This window comes from Microcaecilia unicolor, chromosome 6, assembly GCF_901765095.1.
Source record: "Microcaecilia unicolor chromosome 6, aMicUni1.1, whole genome shotgun sequence".
NCBI classification, from domain to species: Eukaryota; Metazoa; Chordata; class Amphibia; order Gymnophiona; family Siphonopidae; genus Microcaecilia; species Microcaecilia unicolor.
This window is the reverse complement of record NC_044036.1, coordinates 319,725,390-319,746,193: the sequence shown is the minus strand read 5'-3', so window position 1 is coordinate 319,746,193 and position 20,804 is coordinate 319,725,390. Positions and strand designations below refer to the sequence as shown.

The window sequence follows — 20,804 nt, the reverse complement described above, 5'->3', positions numbered from 1 at the left end:
AACCCATTGCCTCTGTGGGCTTATAGATCCAGTTTCTCCAAGAGAACCAGGGCTGAAAGGCAATAGATATAGTTGGGAGCGAACCTGGTCAGAGATCAGCCTAAACTGTACTTGTCAGCGGAAGACCCGCTTATCTGAAGGAGGCACGTCAGGGTTGGAGCAATGCTAAGTAACTTTTTATGTCTCTGTTTTTAAGGGATTTGAGCCACAACAGCATCCACACTATTGAAGAAGGCACCTTCTACCAGCTGCACCACCTCCAGTCTCTGTAGGTTGGAAGGGAAACTGCAACATGCCCCAGAAATGATCCCATCTCCTCCTGCCCCCTCCCCCATGCCTCTGCTTCTGTGCCTGTTTATCCCTCTCTCTATCCTACTGTCTGTCTCTTTGCCTCACTGCTCTCTGCCTCTTTGATTGCTCCTTACCTACCCTGGTCTCTCTCTCTCACTCACACCCTGTCTTCCCTTTTCTCTCCTTGTTCTCCATCCTTTCCCTTTGTTTTGTTACCCTCTTTATCAAGGCCGGTCTTAGGCAGGGGTGACAGGAGTGGCTGCACAGAGCCTCATGTTCCCAGAGGCCCCGTGGCCCTCCGCAAACCTATCTTAACACATCACACACTGGTGGTCTAGTGGCCTCTTCAGGGCGGGAAAGAGCCCCACTCTTTCTTGCCTGCTGCTGCATTCTTCAAAATGGCTGCTGAGACTTCAAGGGGAAGCCATTTTGAAGAATGTGGCAGCGACACTGGGCAGGAAAGAGTGGATTCTTTCCTGCTCTGAAGAGGCTACTAGACCCCAAGGTACATTATGGTAGGTTCAGGAAGGCCACCTTGAGGCTCAGTGGGGAGGAGAGGGGAGGGCACGGCATGGCACCCTGAGACCCCGGGTGATAGAGGGCAGGGTTCTTTGAGGCTCGGAGGCCCCCCTCCCAATGCACATAATTTTCTTTTAAAAGGATGTCTTGTCAAAAGGGGTGGGACTAGCTGGGGGGCAGGGCTAGGTAAGGAGCCTGGGGCAGGGCTAGGAGAGTAGCTGGGGGGGGGGGGGGGGGGGAGGGCACCGAACTGGTGTGCCCAGGGCCCCACAGTTGCTAAGACCGGCCCTGCTTTTTATCTCTTTCCTCTTTGTACTTAGCCCAGTCTCTACTGGGTTTCCCTTAATAACCCCCAGCCTCTTTCCACTTTTGTCAGTTTCTTTCTGTGGATCCCATGAACTGCGGGTGTGTCTGACATTTTGCTTTCTCCTCTCTATCCTTAGTAAACTGGGATTCAATAACCTTGTGTGTGACTGCTCTGTGCGCTGGCTCTTGGGCTGGATCAGAGAGCGAGGAGCCATTGTGAAAGACCAGGAATTCCTACATTGTATCCGGCCACTGAGGGCTAATGGTGTCCACGATTCCAGGATCGAATTTCTGAAGGCTGATTTCACAGATCAGCCCTGTGGTAAGAGTAATGTGACGTTTTCCTTGCTGGATAGAAATTCCTGAGAAAGAATCGTCCTAAGAGCACAGGACTCCTCCCATAGCTGAGCTGAGCCCATTTTTTCCTACACAGGGTTAGCAGTGCAAGCTTGATAAAGCAACACCCTGTACCAGGGGCGGACAGATCATTGGAACAATGGGGCAGTGCCCGAGAGTGCTCAGCAGTAGGGGGTGGGGGGCTCAATCTCCTCTAGCCTCCGCCTAATTTAACCACTTTTGATTGGTGGTTAGGGGCCCATGATGACCCTTATTGCCTGAGGGCCCAGATCGCTGTCAATCCGCCTCTACCCTGTACAGAGGCAGCAGAAAACACCTCCACTTTCCAATTAATCTAGTTTGCAGTATGTAATTAGTTTTGCTCAATGAAAGTGTAGAGTAGCATGGGCAGAACATAAGTTTCACCTGACATGACATAATAGACATATTGGATAAACAGTACCAACGTTATCTGCTGTCATGTTCAGTCTTTCTGTAACAGGTGCAAACGCTGAATCATCAGATGCAGACACTGAGATGACACTTGTTGTGTTTGGGGTGCTTTTTTCAGCAACACAACGCCGGCTCAGTAACACCACAATTAAGTTGCTGCACCATTCATTGACTACTGGGGTTCAATCATTGCTGGGTGATAGGAAGAAGGGTGCAGTATTCAGAAGAGGCCCCCCAGCATCATTCTTTTTTTTCCATTGAGAACCTAAAGAATAGCCATACTGGGTCAGACCATTGTCCATCTAGCCCAGTATCCTGTTTCCAGAAGTGGCCAAGGCAGTCACAAATACCTGGCAGAAAAAAGGACCCCTATCTCTCTATATAAAAGGCAACCCCGAAGCCTCCACGGAAGTTGAGGCACCCGAGATATCCGGTGTGCCCTGGAGTGTCTGCACCGCCCTCGCGTCAAAACGTCATGACGTCGAGGGCGGAGCTATAACACTCGGAGGGCCGAAACGCGAGGCGAACGCGAACCCCGAACAACGCAAACGGGACGGAGGGAGGGTCTGCACCGCCCTCGCGTCAAAACGTCATGACGTCGAGGGCGGAGCTATAACACTCGGAGGGCCAAAACGCGAGGCGAACGCCAACCAGTGTTGCCAGGTGGGCGGTTTTACCTGCCAATTGGGCGGTTTTCCGTGACCCGCCACGGGAAATTTTTGCCTGCGGCGGGTTGCAGTTTTTTGGGCTGCTTTTTGGTCTTTTGGGCGGTTTTTTGGGCGTTTTTTCAGCCGTGGGGGGCGGGGTCAATGACGTTTTGGGCGGGGCCAATGACGGGGGAGGCGGGGCCGAAGACGGGGGAGGCGGGGCCGATGATGGCGGGGGCGGGGTTGATGACGGCGGGGGCGGGGTTGATGACGGCGGGGGCGGGGTGATTACGCGGGGATGGGGTGTCAGGGGCGGGGTTTGAGTTTGGGCGGGTTTTGGGCTGGATTTAGGCTGGTTTGGGTGGGAAAAAAATTTTCCACCTGGCAACCCTGACGCCAACCAACCCCCAACAAGGCAAGTAGCTCGGAGGGACGGAGGGAGGGGGCCCCTTGCTAGCGCCCGTTTCATTGCGCTCAGAAACGGGCATTTTTTCCTAGTGTATTTATAAAAATAGGCCCAATATACAGCAGACAGCTACTTAGCCTCTCTACCTAGTAGACCTGTTATAAAATAATCTTTTTAGCGGCTTGGCTGACCCTGTGAAATATGCAACATTTTAGTGTTTTCCCACAATAGTGGATTCTTTGCAGGCTGTGAGGCTTGGGCCATGGTGAAAATTCAACAAACATGGTGTTGTAAACAGTGGCGTGGCCAGGAATTTGTAACAGGGGGTGCATCTCCCATGCCTCCCCGAACTGCGCCCCATTCCGCTCGGTACCTTAAAATCAGCTCTGGTCCAGTCTTTGCCCGGGCAGTGGCAACGGCACTCATGGGCTGCCTATGGTCTGCACCAGGACTTTGTCTTTGAATCATCCTGCCCTTCACAAAACAGGAAGTTGCATCGGAAAGGGCGGGAAGGTTCGGAAAGAAAGTCACGGCGCAGGCCACAGGCAGGCAGGGGGTGGCGGGTTTAATAGGGGATGCATACGCAACACACGCACATTGAATAAATTCGCCACTGGTTGTATATGAGTTTCGTAGAGCACATCTGAAGAAATGCCCTGTGCAATTGGCAGGTCTTCTACCACAACATTCTCTCACGGCAAATGCTTGCATTCGTCATCCTTGAACAGTGCTTCCAAAGAAGCAGTGGTGTAGCTGGGGGGGGGGCGCCAGGGGAGCGGCCGCTCCCCCAAACGGAGTTCTGCTGGCGCCTATTTTTTTCTCAGTGTGTTGTGGCACCGGCGAAAGTCCGCTCTCGCGCCACTTTCGCTCCCCCCGCGCCTTCAACCTGGCTCCGCTTCTGCAAAGAAGGTCTCAACTCTCACATGCAACACACATCTTTTTGATTCATCCAAGAATAGCTCTGGCAACCTGCAAAGAGTCCTACTCAGTGGCTTAGCTAGGTGGGGCCACGGAGGCCTGGGCCCCCCCAAAATTTCTCTGGGCCCGCCACGGTCTCCGGCACCGCCACGTTGCCTGCCCTGCTCTGTCTTCCCCTAATGTTTTGCATGCTCTTTTTAGTGAAATTGAGCATGCTCGGTTTCACTAAAAGGAGCGTGCCTTACATGAGGGGAAGACGGAGCAGGGCAGGCAACATGGGCAGCACCGGAGACCAGCGCTGGACAATGCTTCAGCTGGCAGGGGTTGGGGACCCCCACCAGTCAAGGTATTTGCTGTGGCAGTAGGTGGGGAGCGGCAGGGTGGGGGGGGGGTGAGGTGGCAGATGAAAATGTGCTCCCCCCACCTCAGGCTCTTGCCTCCTCCCTCCGCGAGGTCTGGCTATGCTCCTGGTCCTACTTGTGCAGTGGTTTGAAACTGGGTCCAAAATTACCTGAGGACAGCTCTGTACAGGGTTTGAAGGACTGACCCAACTCCAGACTCAACTGGATCTCTGTTTCCTCTCAGCTGATGAATTCATCTCATGTGTGGCGGACCCAGAAAGGATAAAAGACGCAGTACTTTACTACTCCTACCTCACCCCCACTTTACACACACGAAGCTCTTGCCACACCCTCTGTTTCCAGAAAGACTTTTCGCATTACGCCCAGGACTCTGAGGACCGCTGCCTGTGTGGATCACTCACTAGGAAGACAGTCGTGCTTCCGGAGCCGCCTGTGAAAGAGACTGCCTGCGCTGCCGTGTGCTCTAATGCTGTGCAGACCAGTGTGTGCAACAAAACCATCATCCATGCAGTCTACCCAGTTCAGGTAATTCTGGATTTTCAGTCCTAATTGTGGAGGGAAGAGATGAATTATATCTGTCTCATTTCCATCTCTTCCCTTCCCTTTCCCTTCTGTTTGAACAGACAAGTTCAGAGGGCCCCCAGGGGGAGGGGAAGGGAGAATGAGTTGCTGGAGAAGATGGGGTGGCAGGAGAGAAAAGCTACATGAGCACCCGGGGGGAAGAGAGAGAGAGAGAGAGGTAGTGGAGCAAGGAACAGGCAGCTCGATACAATTAATGCGTTAAAATTACTAACACAATGTTAAAGTGTTAATCGTGTTAAAACGTGTTTAATGTGCAGTCCTACCAAATACTGTATATGCATAAACTAGCCGTTGAGCCCGTGAAAACGGGCTACTTTTGGAATGGGGGTTTCCGAGTCCCCTCCCGAGGTCGGCGCCGCCCTGCCCCTTCTCCCCCAGAGTTGCCGCCGCCGCCCCTCCACCTGGCCCGAGCAGCACTGTAAACTTACATCAGCACGCAGCAGCAGGCACATCAGCAAAGCTGCCGTCAGGGCGGGCTTCCTTCTCTGCCTGTGTCCCGCCCTCGTGTGACGTAACGTCGGCGAGGGCGGGACAAAGGCAGAGAAGGAAGCCCGACGGCAGCTTTGCTGATGTGCCTGCTGCTGCGTGCTGATGTAAGTTCACAGTGCTCAGGCCAGATGGAGGGGCGGCGGCGACTCCGGGGGAGGGGGGGAGGGGGAGCGGTTCTGACATCTGCAGCATGCCAGTAGAGACTTCCCTCTCTGTCCCGCCCCCGTCATCACGTATTGACGCGGGGGCGGGACAGAGAGGGAAGTCTCTACTGCGCATTTGCAAGTGAGTACGGTCACTTGCCGTTTATATGTTTGATATAATCAATGAGGTAAAGATGGAGACAGGCATACTGAATCCTAATGATACATCGTAGGAATAACACAATACGCTGTTAGAAATGTGCACACTGAAACCACACAGTACAACATTCATATAAAAGAAATATGATAAATGTCGGCAGAGTACAAATGATGCACTAGAAGAGGCAGCATGGAGGAACATTCATATTACAGATATGATAAACACAATGTCAGCACAATACAAGTTAAACACCATAATAGGCATATATTAAAACATTTAAATAACGTAGATACGATGCTCATATTGTCAGTATGATGTAATGAGGGCACCACAAAGCAGAGACGACTTCCCTTGCTGTAAACTTTCTCTAGTAGCCAAATAATTGTCTCATTGTGAGGGCTGCATTGGAATTTGATTCAGAAAGTTTATCAATAAAGCTTTTCTTGTTGTATTATCTGCTCTCAGACAAGCTAACAACCCCTGACACAGGCATTGTGCTGAAACACGGCTGTGTTAGGTCAGTCAGCTGAATTTAGGAGAGAGAAAATGGAGTGCAGAAAATCAGGGGCGTAGCCAGAAAATAGATTTTGGGTGGGCCTAGGCAAGAACTGGGTGGGCACTAAGTGTTCTCCCTCCACCCCCCCCAACCAAAAATTATCTCAGCTGGTGAGACAATGCTTCTTTCCACCTTGGTAGTCTGCAGCAGGCATGCACTGAAAACTGAGCATGTGTAGGTGCCAGTAACGTGGAGACTAGCATTTTTCTTACCATCAGGGGGAAGCCTTCAGCTGGTAGAGCTTGGGATCTCCAACAGCTACCACTAAATGTGTTCTACTGTTGGGTGGGCAGGCCCTGGCCCACCCAGGCCCACCCGTGGCTACGCCACTGGCAGAAATCAGTGTTGCAGAAATGTGATGAGATCTACTTTTGAAGAAAGATGTTTTGTCCAAGTCCTACTTTCTGTAGTGATGTTTGCAAATACCATACCGGAGATGGATATATGGCCAACAAATCCAGGACTGGCCCATAGTTTCTCCACTGGCAAGCAGGATGTAATCAGCCACACAAATGGGTGATGCCATCTGATGACACTGTCAGATGATGTCACACACTTGCGTGTACCCAGAGAACACTTGTTATAGAGAAGTAATGCTTTCTTTATCACAGCCATGAAGTCTGACCCAGAGAAAGGAAGGAAATTGAACCTGCGGAATTACTTTTGTCAACTCCTGGTACAAATAAGTACCTGAATATTCTATGTAAACCGCTTTGAATGTAGTTGCAAAAACCACAGAAAGGCGATATATCAAGTCCCATTTCCCCTTTCCCCTATGACATCACAATATCAGAAGTGAGCCAAGTATCAGGCAATCAAGCCATTGTGACATCACTGATGAGGTTGGCTCTTATTGGTGGAATGAGTTGAGGAGTAGCCTAGTGGTTAGTGCAGTGGACCTTGATCCTGGGGTAACTGAGTTTGATTCCCACTGCAGCTCCTTGTGACTCTGGGCAAGTCACTTAACCCTCCATTGCCCCTGGTACAAAATAAGTACCTGAATATATGTAAACCGCTTTGAATGTAGTTTCAAAAACAAAACTCAGAAAGGCGGTATATTAAGTCCCATTTCCCCTTTCCCCTATGACATCACAATATCAGAAGTGAGCCAAGTATCAGGCAATCAAGCCATTGTGACATCACTGATGAGGTTGGCTCTTATTGGTGGAATGAGTTGAGGAGTAGCCTAGTGGTTAGTGCAGTGGTCTTTGATCCTGGGGAACTGAGTTCAATTCCAACTGCAGCTCCTTGTGACTCTGGGCAAGTCACTTAACCCTCCACTGCCCCAGGTACAAAATAAGTACCTGAATATAGGTAAACCGCTTTGAATGTAGTTGCAAAAACAAAACTCAGAAAGGCGGTATATCAAGTCCCATTTCCCCTTTCCCCTATGACATCACAATATCAGAAGTGAGCCAAGTATCGGGCAATCAAGCCATTGTGACATCACTGATGAGGTTGGCTCTTATTGGTGGAATGAGTGGAGGAGTAGCCTAGTGGTTAGTGCAGTGGACTTTGATCCTGGGGAACTGTATTGGGCAATCAAGCCATTGTGACATCACTGATGAGGTTGGCTCTTATTGGTGGAATGAGTTGAGGAGTAGCCTAGTGGTTAGTGCAGTGGTCTTTGATCCTGGGGAACTGAGTTCAATTCCAACTGCAGCTCCTTGTGACTCTGGGCAAGTCACTTAACCCTCCACTGCCCCAGGTACAAAATAAGTACCTGAATATATGTAAACCGCTTTGAATGTAGTTGCAAAAACAAAACTCAGAAAGGCGGTATATCAAGTCCCATTTCCCCTTTCCCTTTCTGCTCACCATCAACCTTCCTCTCCTACACCTTTCCCTAACACTGGGCTACTTTGCAGATTTAGTTATATTTTCTGGAAATGTCATTTTTGAGCATTTGTTTCAGACTCAAGGAAAGTAGTTAACCTTAACAGTTAGTCCAGAAATATATTTTTATTCTAAAGAAAAGTATCACCTTATATAGAGTTGTTTTTCTTTGTTATTGTTAATCTTTTCCCTTTATTTTTGTAGATTTGTTGTTTTTCTTTACTAGTTTTTTTTATTTATTTAATATGTTTCCATAAAAAATATTGGAGTATATTGCAAGAAGCCAAATGTTACAAAAATGATAAAATAAAATAAATCAATGTATACAACATAGAAAAATACAAAATCAGTCAGTACATCTCTATAAAATAAACATAGATCAGGCAATGAATAATATTAATGCTAGTTTACAATGGACAAAAATATGGTTTTATATCTCTCTTCTATAGGCAAGCCTCTTGTTTTATGCCCAGGAGTATTACAGTCTCCACCAGCTGATTGAATTCACAGCTGAGACCTCACTGTCTGTCACCCAGCTGCAGTGGGACTTCGGGGATGGAGCAGAGCTGCTGAACACAAGTATTGCACGAGCTCAGCACAAGTACAGCATCCCTGGCATATACACTGTGTCCCTCTGGGCACAGGTGGGAGTAAAGCTGCTGCTCCGCACTTTAACCCTTACAGTATCTGTGCCCCTAGGATGGGTACAGCTGGAGTGCCCCCGTGTGGTAGAAACTGGACACAGCATTGATATTTGGATCCAGACCCAGATGGGCACAGACCTCACCGTTCTTTGGAAGATGAAAACACCAGGCAGACAAGAAACTCTAGGTAGGAATTTACGGCTAGACGTTTGGCTGGCAATTTGAATAGTAATTTCTGTGGCATAAGCAGCATTTTGACACAGTTAATTGCCTGGGGTATAAGTACCTAAACCTATTCACATATAATTGTATCTGCATAAGTTTATCTAACCTGTTTGAAGGCATCTTTGAGAGCAGGGTTTGGGTGGAGTTTGCATTTTTACATATAATTTGTAAAATGGATACTTGCACCTAGCACAAACAAATCTCGTCTTAAAAAATTGTCCCCCATGGTTTAACAAAGATCTTCTACAAATGAAATGTAATCACAGGAAACAAGAAAGAATTTGGGCCTAAAAGAAATCCACTGAACAATGGATTAATTGGAAAAAGCTCCTAAAATATACAAAAACATGATTACCAAAGCAAAAGCTTCCTACTAGTCCAAGGTCATAGGTAACACAAAAGTCAATCCAAGGAAACTCTACTCCTTAGTAAATAGTCTATTGAACATTCAGCCTGTATCAACTGCAAACGAACAGTAGACCAACTGGTGACATATTTCAAACAGAAAATAGCTAAAATCAGACTACAGCTAAACAACTCTTTTACATCAATTGACTGCTTCCTCAATTTTCAGGATCAATTACCATCTTGTTCTCATGCAGACAGATTTTGGTCCACTTTTCACCTAAATACTATTGATCAGGTCAGTCACACCCTACTCAAATATGCAAAATCACAATGCTTACTCGACACATGCCCCAGTTACCTACTCAGATCAGCTCCTAATCTATTCATTCGTTATTTATGCTCAAATCTTACTCTGATGCTATCTCAGGGACTGTTCCCCTCTCAAAATGGCAACATTATCTTGACTCCCATACCAAAGAATACCCAAGCAAGCTTAAGTATAATCTCCAATTATAGGCCAGTGGACTCAATTCCTCTATTGGTTAAAGGTATGGAAGGACTTGTCATGCAACAACTAATTGAATATCTCTAACTCCATTCCATCTTGCACAGCTCACAGTCTAGTTTTGGACCCTCTTACAGTACTGAAACTGTTCTTACTACCTTCTTAGCCAACTTCAGAAGAGAACTGAGTATTGGCAACAAAATAGTAATACCTGTACTTCAGTTTGATATGTCTAGTGCCTTTGACACTGTTGACCATAATATTATTCTAAATATCCTCGACCATTATGAAATCTGTGGTGCTGTCCTGAAATGGTTCTCTGGATTTCTAAAGTCCAGGTCATATCAAGTCAAACAATCAGGTGCAATTTCTTCAACATGGTCTCCTGATTGTGGAGTACCTCAAGGTTCTCCTCTGTCCCCCATCCTGTTCAATATCATGATGATCCGCCTAGGTAATTTACTAGAAATAAATGGTCTTTCATCAGTCATTTATGCCAATGATGTCACCATTTATATCCCATTCTCTAAAGAATTATATGAAATAACAAACTCAATCAAATTAGGCTTCAAATTAATGGAATTTTGGGCATCTAATTTTAAATTAAAACTCAATACTGAAAAAAAACAAGTTTCTAATAGCAACTAACCCTCACCATCCTATAAATCTTACAAATTTTACATTAGAAAATATCACTTATCCCCTTGACTCATCAATGAAAATATTAGGAATCACTATTGATCAATTCCTTATCCTTGAAAGTCAAGTTTCTAAGATAGTCTCAAGGGTCTTTAATTCACTTTGGAAACTAAAGAGATTAAGACCTTTTTTCACTAAATCAGTCTTTCGTACTTTGGTTCAATCCCTAGTACTAACAAAATTTGACTACTGCAACTTCATTTATGCAGGAATTAAAAGCGGCCTTATCAAAAAATTACAAACTGCTCAAAATACTTGTTGCACGCCTCATATGTAGCTCACCTTGCCTCACCAAATCAACTCCTCTTCTATATAACCTACACCGGTTACCAATAAAATATAGAATATCTTTCAAGTTTTGTGTTTTTATTCATCAAATTCTATATGGTTCTGCTCCATCAAATACGAACAATCTCATTGAATTACCTCCATGTAATACCGTATCATTATCCAGAGAATATCTCATTCTGCATTTTCCTATTTGTAGGAATGTAATCTATAAAACAATTCACAATGCCAGTTTCTCATATTAAGGTACTAAAATTTGGAATTCTTTACCAAAAACAATTAAATGCACAGATGATTACCTTTCCTTCAGAAACCTACTGAAAACTAAATTTTTTACAATTTAGCCTTTCAGGAAACAAAGAATTCTATTTGAACATGATCCAGTCATACAATTAATTTCACGTCTTCTTTCCTCCCTAATCCTATGTAGCCCTAATTGTACCTCTTCACTTCTTTGTTTACAAACGTAATTATGATTTAATCTTCTTCTCTATCCAGTTGCATCCAGGTTAATTCAGCCCATACGTTATATTTGTTTTACAAAGCCAATCTTATATCATTATTTATTGTACTTTATAATCTGTTCATATAATTTTTAACATGTATCATTCATTTAATTGTTTGTTATGTAAGCCATATTGAACCTGAGTCACTCTTGGGCTAATGTAGGGTAAAAGTGTCATACATACATAAATAATAGGCATATGCATGCAAAATTAGCTGGGGAATGTGCGCATATATTTCCCATGGGGTATTTTAAAAAGGGAAAGTGTGTGCTTACTTTGTACTTTATATTTGGAGTAACATATGTGCTTTTTTGTTGCACAAGTTAGGCTGTCTGCTCTAAAATGAGCCTCCAGATACCCTTATATTACCTCTGGAGTTGGGTAGTTGTTACTGCATAACCTTGGGGCTAGGGGGAACCAAGCAATACAGTGCAGTGACAGTGTAAATAAGCATTGGAGCAGGTGATGGACTAAGTGTTTATAGCTGTACATACAAGGAAGAGAATCTCAAAATTAGTAACTCTAAAGAGAGGGGGAATATTAGAATCAATGACTGAGAACAAAGGCAACAAGGAGTCTGATATACTTTTACTTTTGTTTTTTTTGAGGGGAGGAAGAGGTAATACGGACATAAGTGTTGCCAAACTGGGACAGATTTAAGGTCCACAAAGCCCGTTATCCTGTTTCCAACAGTGGTCAATCCAGGTCACAAGTACCTGGCAAGATCCCAAAAGAGTAAAACAGATTTTATGCTGTTTATCATACGAATTTAAGAATAGCTATACTGGGTCAGATTAATAATCCAGAAACCCAATTAGTAGCAACATTCCATGCTACCAATCCCGAGCAGGGCCAGCATGGGGGGGGGGGGGGGGCAGCTGCCCTGGGCCCCACAGCTCCAAGGGGCCCCACGGTACAGGCATCTCTTTCTCTTCTCATTACCAAGATCCGTCTCCTCCTCCCTTCCTGATGTTCTTTAAAAATTTATTTCCCTTCTCAGAGGGGCCCCGGCATGACAGCCATTCTCTCAAGCTGCCTACGGCTGCCCTGAAGCATTCCCTCTCTGCCACAATCCGCCCTCCCGGTGCAATTTCTTGTTTGTGCCCGGGCAGATCACGGAAGAGAGGGAAAGCTTTGGGACAGGCAGCTTGTGAGGATGGTTGCCATTCCGGGGTCCCTCTGAGAAGGGAAATGAAACATTTAAAGACCACAATATGAAGGGAACAGAAGGAGACAGACTGTGGTGGGGGAAGAGATGCATGAACCACATAGTAGCTATGCAGGTGGGGAGATTGGGGGAGGGGATATCAGGGGCTCCCCTTAATTTCTGCCCTGGGCCCCACCATATCTAAAACCGGCCCTGATCCCAGGGCAAGCAGTGGCTTCCCCCATGTCCATCTCAATAACAGACTATGGACTTTTCCTCTAGGAACTTGTCCAAACCTTTTTTAAACACAGATATGCTAACCACTGTTACTACATCCTCTGGCAATGAATTCCAGAGCGTAACTATTCTTTGAGTGAAAAAATATTTCCTCCTATTTGTTTTCAAAGTATTTCAATGTAATTTCATTGAGTGTCCCCTGGTCGTTGAACTTTTTGAAGGATTGAAAAATTGACTCACTTTTACCTGTTTTCAACTACTCAGGATTTTATAGACCTCAATTATATCCCCCCTCAGCAGTCTCTTTTCCAAGCCGAGAAGCCCTAAGCTCTTTAGCCTGTCTTCATATGAGAGGAGTTCCATTCCCTTTATCATTTTGGTCGCTCTTCTTTAAACTTCTTCTAATTCAGCTATATCTTTTTTGAGATATGGTGACCAGAACTGAACGCAATACTCAAGGTGAGGCCGCACCATGGAGTGATACAGAGGCGTTAGTTATTTTTGTTACATTTGTACCCCACGCTTTCCAACTCATGGCAGGCTCAATGCGGATTACATGGGGCAATGGAGGGTTAAGTGACTTGCCCAGAGTCACAAGGAGCTGCCTGTGCCTGAAGTGGGAATCAAACTCAGTTCCCCAGGACCAAAGTCCACCACCCTAACCACTAGGCCACTCCTCCACTGTTGCTGCTATTTGAGATTCTACATGGAATGTTGCTATTCCACTAGCAACATTCCATGTAGAAGTCGGCCCTTGCAGATCACCAATGTGGCCGCACAGGCTTCTGCTTCTGTGAATCTAACGTCCTGCACATACGTCAGACTCACAGAAACAGAAGCCTGCGCAGCCTTCTACATGGAATGTTGCTAGTGGAATAGCAACATTCCATGTAGAATCTCCAATAGTATCTATTTTATTTTTGTTACATTTGTACCCTGCGCTTTCCCACTCATGGCAGGCTCAAAGGCTCAATGCGGCTTACATGGGGCAATGGAGGGTTAAGTGACTTGCCCAGAGTCACAAGAAGCTGCCTGTGCCTGAAGTGGGAATTGAACTCAGTTCCTCAGGACCAAAGTCCACCACCCTAACCACTAGGCCACTCCTCCACTCCAATATAATATAATATTCTTGGTCTTATTTTGTATCCCTTTCCTAATAATTTCTAGCATCCTGTTTGTTTTTTTGGCCTCTGCTGCACACCGGGCAGAAAATTTCAGCATATTGTTTACAATGACACCTAGATGTTTTTCTTGAGTGCTGGCTCCTAAGGTGGAACCTAGCATCAGCTAACTATGGTTCGACTTATTCTTCTCAATGTGCATCACTTAGCATTTGTCCACATTAAACTTCATCTGCCATTTGAATGTCCAGTTTTCCAGTTTCTTAAGGTCTTCCTGCAATTTTTCACAATCCGCATGCGTTTTGACAACTTTGCATAGTTTTGTGTCATCTGCAAATGTAATCACCTCACTCATCGTTCCGATTTGTAAATCATTTATAAATAAGTTAAATAACTGATCCCAGTACAGACTCCTGTGGCACTCCACTATTCACCCTTCTCCATTGAGAAAACTGGCTATTTCATCCTACCCTGTTTTCTGTCCAATAACCAATTCCTAATCTACAGAAGGACATTGCCTCCTTGAAGTAAGCAGTGGATTTTCCTAAGTTCATCTTAATAATGGCTTATGGACTTTTCTTTTTGGAAATTATCCAAACCTCTTTTAAACCCTTCTAAGCTAAATGCTTTTACCGCATTCTCTGGCAATGAATTCCAAAGTTTAATTACATGTTGAGAGAGGAAATATTTTCTCTGATTTTTTAAAAGATTTACTAAGAAGCTTCATTGCTACTTGGTAACTTCAATAAAGACATTGATAAACATAGTGTGGGCTATGGTCCTAGAGAATGAGGCATTAGAGCAGAGGTTCTCAACCCAGTCCTCGGGATATACCTATCCAGTCAAGTTTTTAGGATACCCACGATAAATATGCATGAGATAAATTTGTTTGCACTACTTCCATTGAATGCAAATCTGTCTCATGCATATTTATTGTGGATATCTTGAAAACCTGACTGGATTAGTGTGTCCCGAGGACTGGGTCGAGAACCCCTGAAGCTGAGGTAGAGTCCCCTTAGGAAACTGAAAAATAGTGGGAATTGGGGGTGCACTGGAATGACACTGGGGAATGGAAATAAGTAGAGGTACCAGGGGGCAGTTGCTAATAATCACAGCCAGGGAATAACGACAGTAACCAGTTGGACTGGAGTAGAGAGAGTTTGGAAATAATGCCCTTGAAGCTGGGGGCAGCATGGGGGTTAATCACCATTGCGATGGGGCAAGGATGAGGCCAATCAACCTCAACACTCATCGATCATTTTGTTTAGTCTTGGTTTTGACCTCAAAACTCATTAGCATTGATAGTTCTCATATTAAATATAGGGAACGCTGAACTATAAATACCAGAATGCATTGGGAGTGACTGGTCCAGCCTCTGGTGACCTGGTGGCTAATGTTTACTCTTTGTTTAATGATTGAAACTGACAGGTAGAATCAGAAACGGAGACCTACTTTGTAACAGGAGACCAGATCTGATTTAAGGCTGCAATCTCTTCTCAGCACCAGAAAAGCTTTCCACATTGAGATCTTTATAAAGGAAAAGCAATGTCGTATCCAGGGTGATTCTGGGCCAAGTGGGGAGGGAGAGGGTGTTAGTGGCTGGAGCTCAGCAAAGCCTTGTAAAAGCAGCTGGACTATCGCATCGCAGGGCAGTTCGTTCCAGCTAAGAGAGATTGAACACAAACTTACGATGTCTGGAGTGAGATTTTTAGGAAAGAGGAGGTAGATAGGATTAATAAAGAGACATCCAAGGTACTACCAGTAAGAGTGAATTATTTAGCCAAGGAGGACAGGAACAGGTGGATGGTGTCAGGTGCATCTATGCCCTCTCTTGAAGGAGATAGTTCTGGCCAGAGATAAAGAAGACGCTGAGGCTGAAGGCAAGGCTACGGATGGACTTCACCTGTACACAGCTTGGCTGCTGGCTGACTAGGTTGCTGGCCAGTCATATCCAATGTGGCAATGTGCTGGATCCTAAGCGTCCTTTCCCTGTACTGGCTGATAGATGCTCTGACAGCCGACTCCGCTGGTAGGTGGGCATTTTCCAAAGAGAGAAGGAATTGAAAATAAATGTGTGCATTGTATTAAGGGGCCTAGGGTTAAGTCTAGAGTTTTGTGAATGGACTTTAGAAGGTCAGAAGCATTAAACTAGGACCGAGGCTTGAATATTTTGTAAAAGAACGATATTTTCTCTTTCCTAGCATGTAGGTTGACATTTTTAAAAATTCATATTCTGCCTTAGAGATGTGAAACAGAAAAGTTGTTCCATAGTTTGGCTGGCTGAAGGCACCGCGTTCAACGAGTCCAGTGTTTGAATTGTGTCATGTCCCATTGAGACTGAAGGAGGTGACATGGGCAGAATGGTAGATGGTCCATCTGCAGCAGAATCTTTCTTCACCATCCCGCAAGCGATGAAATTAGTTGTTCGGGATGCATGGATCTTAATTTAAATGTCTGTCTCCATGTTGTGAATTTAGGTTGCCCTGGACCAAAAGCAACTTTATTGCGTACGCAGGGGAAATGATTCTGCAATACAAACAGATGCCACTTTTCAGTTATACTCCCAACACTACAGTCTGAGGTACGGAGAGAGATAATGAATCAGGAAGGTCATAGTCATGGGAAGACCTTCAGGAAGGTCGCGGTGCAGCATCTAAAACAAATAGGATCTGTTAAGCAGAGCCTCCTCCCCCCCCTCATATGTTTGATATTGCTAAATTGTTATAGTGGAAAATACCCTGAATAGGTTGATAGCTAGGTTAGCGGTCAAATTTAAGGTGAGGAAGTGAATGCATAAGAACCTAGAACATAAGACCTCCCATACTGGGTCAGACCGATAGTCCATTCAGCTCAGTATCCTGCTTCCAACAGTGACCAATCCAGGTCGCAAGTCCCTGGCAGAATCCCAAAGAGTGGCAAAGTTCCATGCCACTGATACTAGGGATAAGCAGTGGCTTCCCAGGTCTATCATAATAGCGGATTGTAAACTTTTCCTCCAGGAACTTGTCCAAACCTATACTAACTGCTGTTACTACATCCTCTGACCACTCGATCCAGAGCTTCACTTTTTGTTGAGTTAAAAAATATTTTCTTCTATTCATTTTAAAAGTATTACCATGTAACTTCACGGAGTGTCCACTAGTCTTTGTACTTTTTGAAAGAATAAACAATCAATTAATATTTACCTGTTCTACTCCACTCAGGATTCATAGACCTCTATCATACCCCTCAGCCGCAGGGGCGTAGCCACAGGAGGGCCTGGGTGGGCCTGGGCCCTCCCAGTCTCAGCTCAGGCCCACTGAAAATTCTGACACCCTTATGGCTGGTGGGGATCCCAAGCTCCGCCAGCTGAAGATGTCCCTTTCTCAAGCTTTCTGGTCATTGCTCTGCTTGGGCTGTGAGCTGAACTCTGACCCTCTTACTGTGAAGACCTCTGCAGGTGGACAAGTAAAATTCCAAGATTGTCTGACTGTGGACCTCTAGGGCAGATTAAAGGCCTCTCTGCATCACAGTTGCCAAAGCTCCCTTTTCAGTGGTCATTATTCATCCTTGTGAATACATGTTCCACAATTTCCCTTCTGTAATTTCTTGTGGGCTGTGGATGTGAAGGATGGTCACACATATTTATATACTTCCTTTTTTCTTTCCAGGCTCTTCTCTTGTTTTTCAAGTGTTGCCTTGGTCATTGGTTATAATATTATGGGTGTAGAACAGGGTATGGAGAAAAGACGGCTGAGGAGAGATATGATAGAGGTCTGTAAAATAACGAGTAGAGTGGAACAGGTAGACGTGAATCGCTTGTTTACTCTTTCCAAAAATACTAGGACTAGGGGACACGCAACAAAGCTACAAAGTAGTAAATTTAAAACAAATCTGAGAAAATATTTCTTCAGTCAATGTGTATTAAACTCTGGAATTCGTTGCCAGAGAATGTAGTAAAAGCGGTTAGCTTAGCAGAGTTAAAAAAAAAGGTTTGGATGGCTTCCTAAGGAAAAGTCCATAGACCATTATTAAAATGGATGGGGAAAATCTACTGTGTATTTCTAGGATAAGCAGCATAAAATGTATTGTACTGTTTTGGGATCTTGCCAGGTATTTGTGACCTGGATTGGCCACTGTTGGAAACAGGATGCTGGGCTTGATGGACCTTCGGTCTGTCCCAGTATGGCCATACTTATGTACTTATGTAATAAGATGAGTGACAGCCTAAGATACTTTCACTGGGGACTATCTTGAGGGTATGGTCAGGTTGAGTTTGCTATTATAGGATTGGGTGTAGACATTTCAGTGGAATAACAAAGCCTCTAGTCAGTGCTGCCCTACGCTGGGGTGCAAAAACACAAGAGAAGGCTGAAGGGTGATAAAGGGATTAGACAGAAACAGGTGGAAACATGAAACTGAAAAATCAGCTTAGTAGAAACCTCAGCTGAGTGAAAGCCTCCCTCAGGGACCTAGAACAGCTTGAAAAAGCACGGATCAAGCCAATTGCTGAGGAAAAAAAAAAATCACAATTGAGTTCTGTTGCTAATGGGATTGATGGTGGTCGGTAACAGATAAACTTTGTGTAAGGTTGCCAGGGAGTTGGAATCTATGGCTGACGCAAGCTTTCCAAAGCAAGAGCATCGTCTGTTACTAGGAGACCCCGAGAAGACCCCAGACCTCTATGTGAGGCCCAGAGTCTCAGCCAAAAGTGCAATGAATCAGTTGATTTACAGGTTTTGGTTGTTGGTTGGTTTTATATCTTCACTCTCTGTTCACAGCAGAAAAAGGTTAATACTGAAATGCAAAAGCTGTAGTGTGGACAAGGCTTGACTGCTGAAGCTCACATTTTTGGAGGTTTTTTTTTAATTTGCTGCACTTTCTCTTTGAAACCTTGGTTGTTTTTCACCTCATGGTGTCTGTGCCTACTCCATTAAGAGCATAACACTATAGAGGTGTTTTTGTGTCACCCCAAACAGAGCAGAAGCACACCATTAATATCAAACCTGGTAAAACACTGGTCATCCCCCCCCCCCCCCCCCCCCCCCCGCAGGAATTTGGAAGGAAGTTCCATTGAGACAGTATGACTTGTGCTGAGTGACATTGGGTTTGGGTATTTTATTTTTTGTTACATTTTGTACCCCACGCTTTCCCACTCATGGCAGGCTCAATGCGGCTTACATGGGGCAATGGAGGGTTAAGTGACTTGCCCAGAGTCACAAGGAGCTGCCTGTGCCTGAAGTGGGAATCCAACTCAGTTCCCCAGGACCAAAGTCCACCACCCTAACCACTAGGCCACTCCTCCACTGTTGCTACTATTTGAGAATCTACATGGAATGTTGTTATTCCACTAACAACATTCCATGTAGAAGTCGGCCCTTGCAGATCACCAATGTGGCCGTGCAGGCTTCTGCTTCTGTGAGTCTGACGTCCTGCACGTACGTGCAGGACGTCAGACTCACAGAAACAGAAGCCTGCGCAGCCTTCTACATGGAATGTTGCTAGTGGAATAGCAACATTCCATGTAGAATCTCCAATAGGAGCAACATTCCATGTAGAATCTCCAATAGTATCTATTTTATTTTTGTTACATTTGTACCCTGCGCTTTCCCACTCATGGCAGGCTCAATGCGGCTTACATGGGTCAATGGAGGGTTAAGTGACTTGCCCAGAGTCACAAGGAGCTGCCTGTGTCTGAAGTGGGAATTGAACTCAGTTCCTCAGGACCAAAGTCCACCACCCTAACCACTAGGCCACTAAGGCTCAAAGAAAAGTGATTGTTACAAGTTGAAAGAGGCCCCGGTCTACATGTCAGACCTAATAGACTTACCAACTAGAAACACTAAAAGGTCAGCACGCACATTCCTGAATCTCCACTACCCCAGTTGCAGATGACTAAAATATAAATCAACATATGCATCCAGCTTCTCCTACATAAGCACGCAAATATGGAATGCACTACCAAACGCCATAAAAACAATGCACGATCTAACAAACTTCCGGAAATCACTAAAAACCAACCTGTTCAAAAAGGCATACCGCAATGATCCATCCTAAATACCAGACAACGAAACCCTGGATATAACCGAACTTGTTATACTTGATTGCTTCACCTACTGTCACCAATGAACTCTAACGCAATTCCACTTTATTTCACACTCCGGATTTGAACTCTCTCTCTACTTAACTGATTAACTCACTTGTCACTTACGAACTTTAATGCAATACCACTTTGTATTTCTCACTCCGGAAATGGCGATCGCTATTACGGCATAAGGTAAGCCACATTGAGCCTGCAAATAGGTGGGAAAATGTGGGATACAAATGCAACAAATAAATAAATAATAGATTACTGTGACCTGTGACAAGAGTTTTTGAAAATGATGTTTGAAAAAAGTGATAAGTAAGAACATGGACATTTATTGTATATTATATAAGAGATCGACGTGAACAATGGCATATTTTTTAGTCTAAGTCTTTTTCTATTGATATGAGGAAAACTGTTAGTGGAGAATGTATGTGATGTGATTCTATATTTTTAATTTTATTCATATACTAATAAAAGATTTTTGGAGCATTGTTAAATTTTTTTTATTATAATTACTCAATTCTATAATGCACATTGATTGTGGATATCCTGAAAATCTGACTGACTAGGCTTGACTCAAGGACTGGATTGAGAACCCCTGATCTAGGCCAATTTTATGAAGATCTTGACTCCTGAGTCTAGATCTTTAGAACTTCCTAGCTCTCTGGTGCTGCTGCAACCAACACGATGGGCTTTGAGTTCTCAGCGAACTGGATTTTCTGGAGACGGTGGTATCTGTAATTAGACCAGAAAAGATGAAGATGATTTGAGACCATGTAGATCCCTGCTTTATGTGCCTAGCACTCGAAAGCTTATATCTAAGGCCATCTTGGATAGTTGCATTGATCTGGTGGAAAATAATAAAATCCGCAAAGACTATAGTTACCCTTGTGACCAACACCAGAGTTCTTTCGAGATCTCAACAGCCCAGAATGATCAGTGAACAAGGGAGAGGGAGGATGGTAGCAAATTGGAGGAGAGGTGAGGAGTATTAGGTCATGAATCTCATATAC

General features: G+C 44.8%; 1 protein-coding gene across 1 annotated transcript in view; it reads left to right on the top strand.

The window, feature by feature from the left end:
• LOC115473398 (polycystin-1-like) overlaps positions 1-20,804 on the top strand; it is a 148,785-nt gene that overhangs the window by 11,733 nt on the left and 116,248 nt on the right. Inside the window, exons 3-6 of the mRNA XM_030208333.1 lie at positions 197-268; positions 1,254-1,438; positions 4,462-4,763; positions 8,454-8,835. Of these exons, the coding sequence (XP_030064193.1) occupies positions 197-268; positions 1,254-1,438; positions 4,462-4,763; positions 8,454-8,835 (941 nt within the window). The remainder of the gene's footprint in view (positions 1-196; positions 269-1,253; positions 1,439-4,461; positions 4,764-8,453; positions 8,836-20,804) is intronic.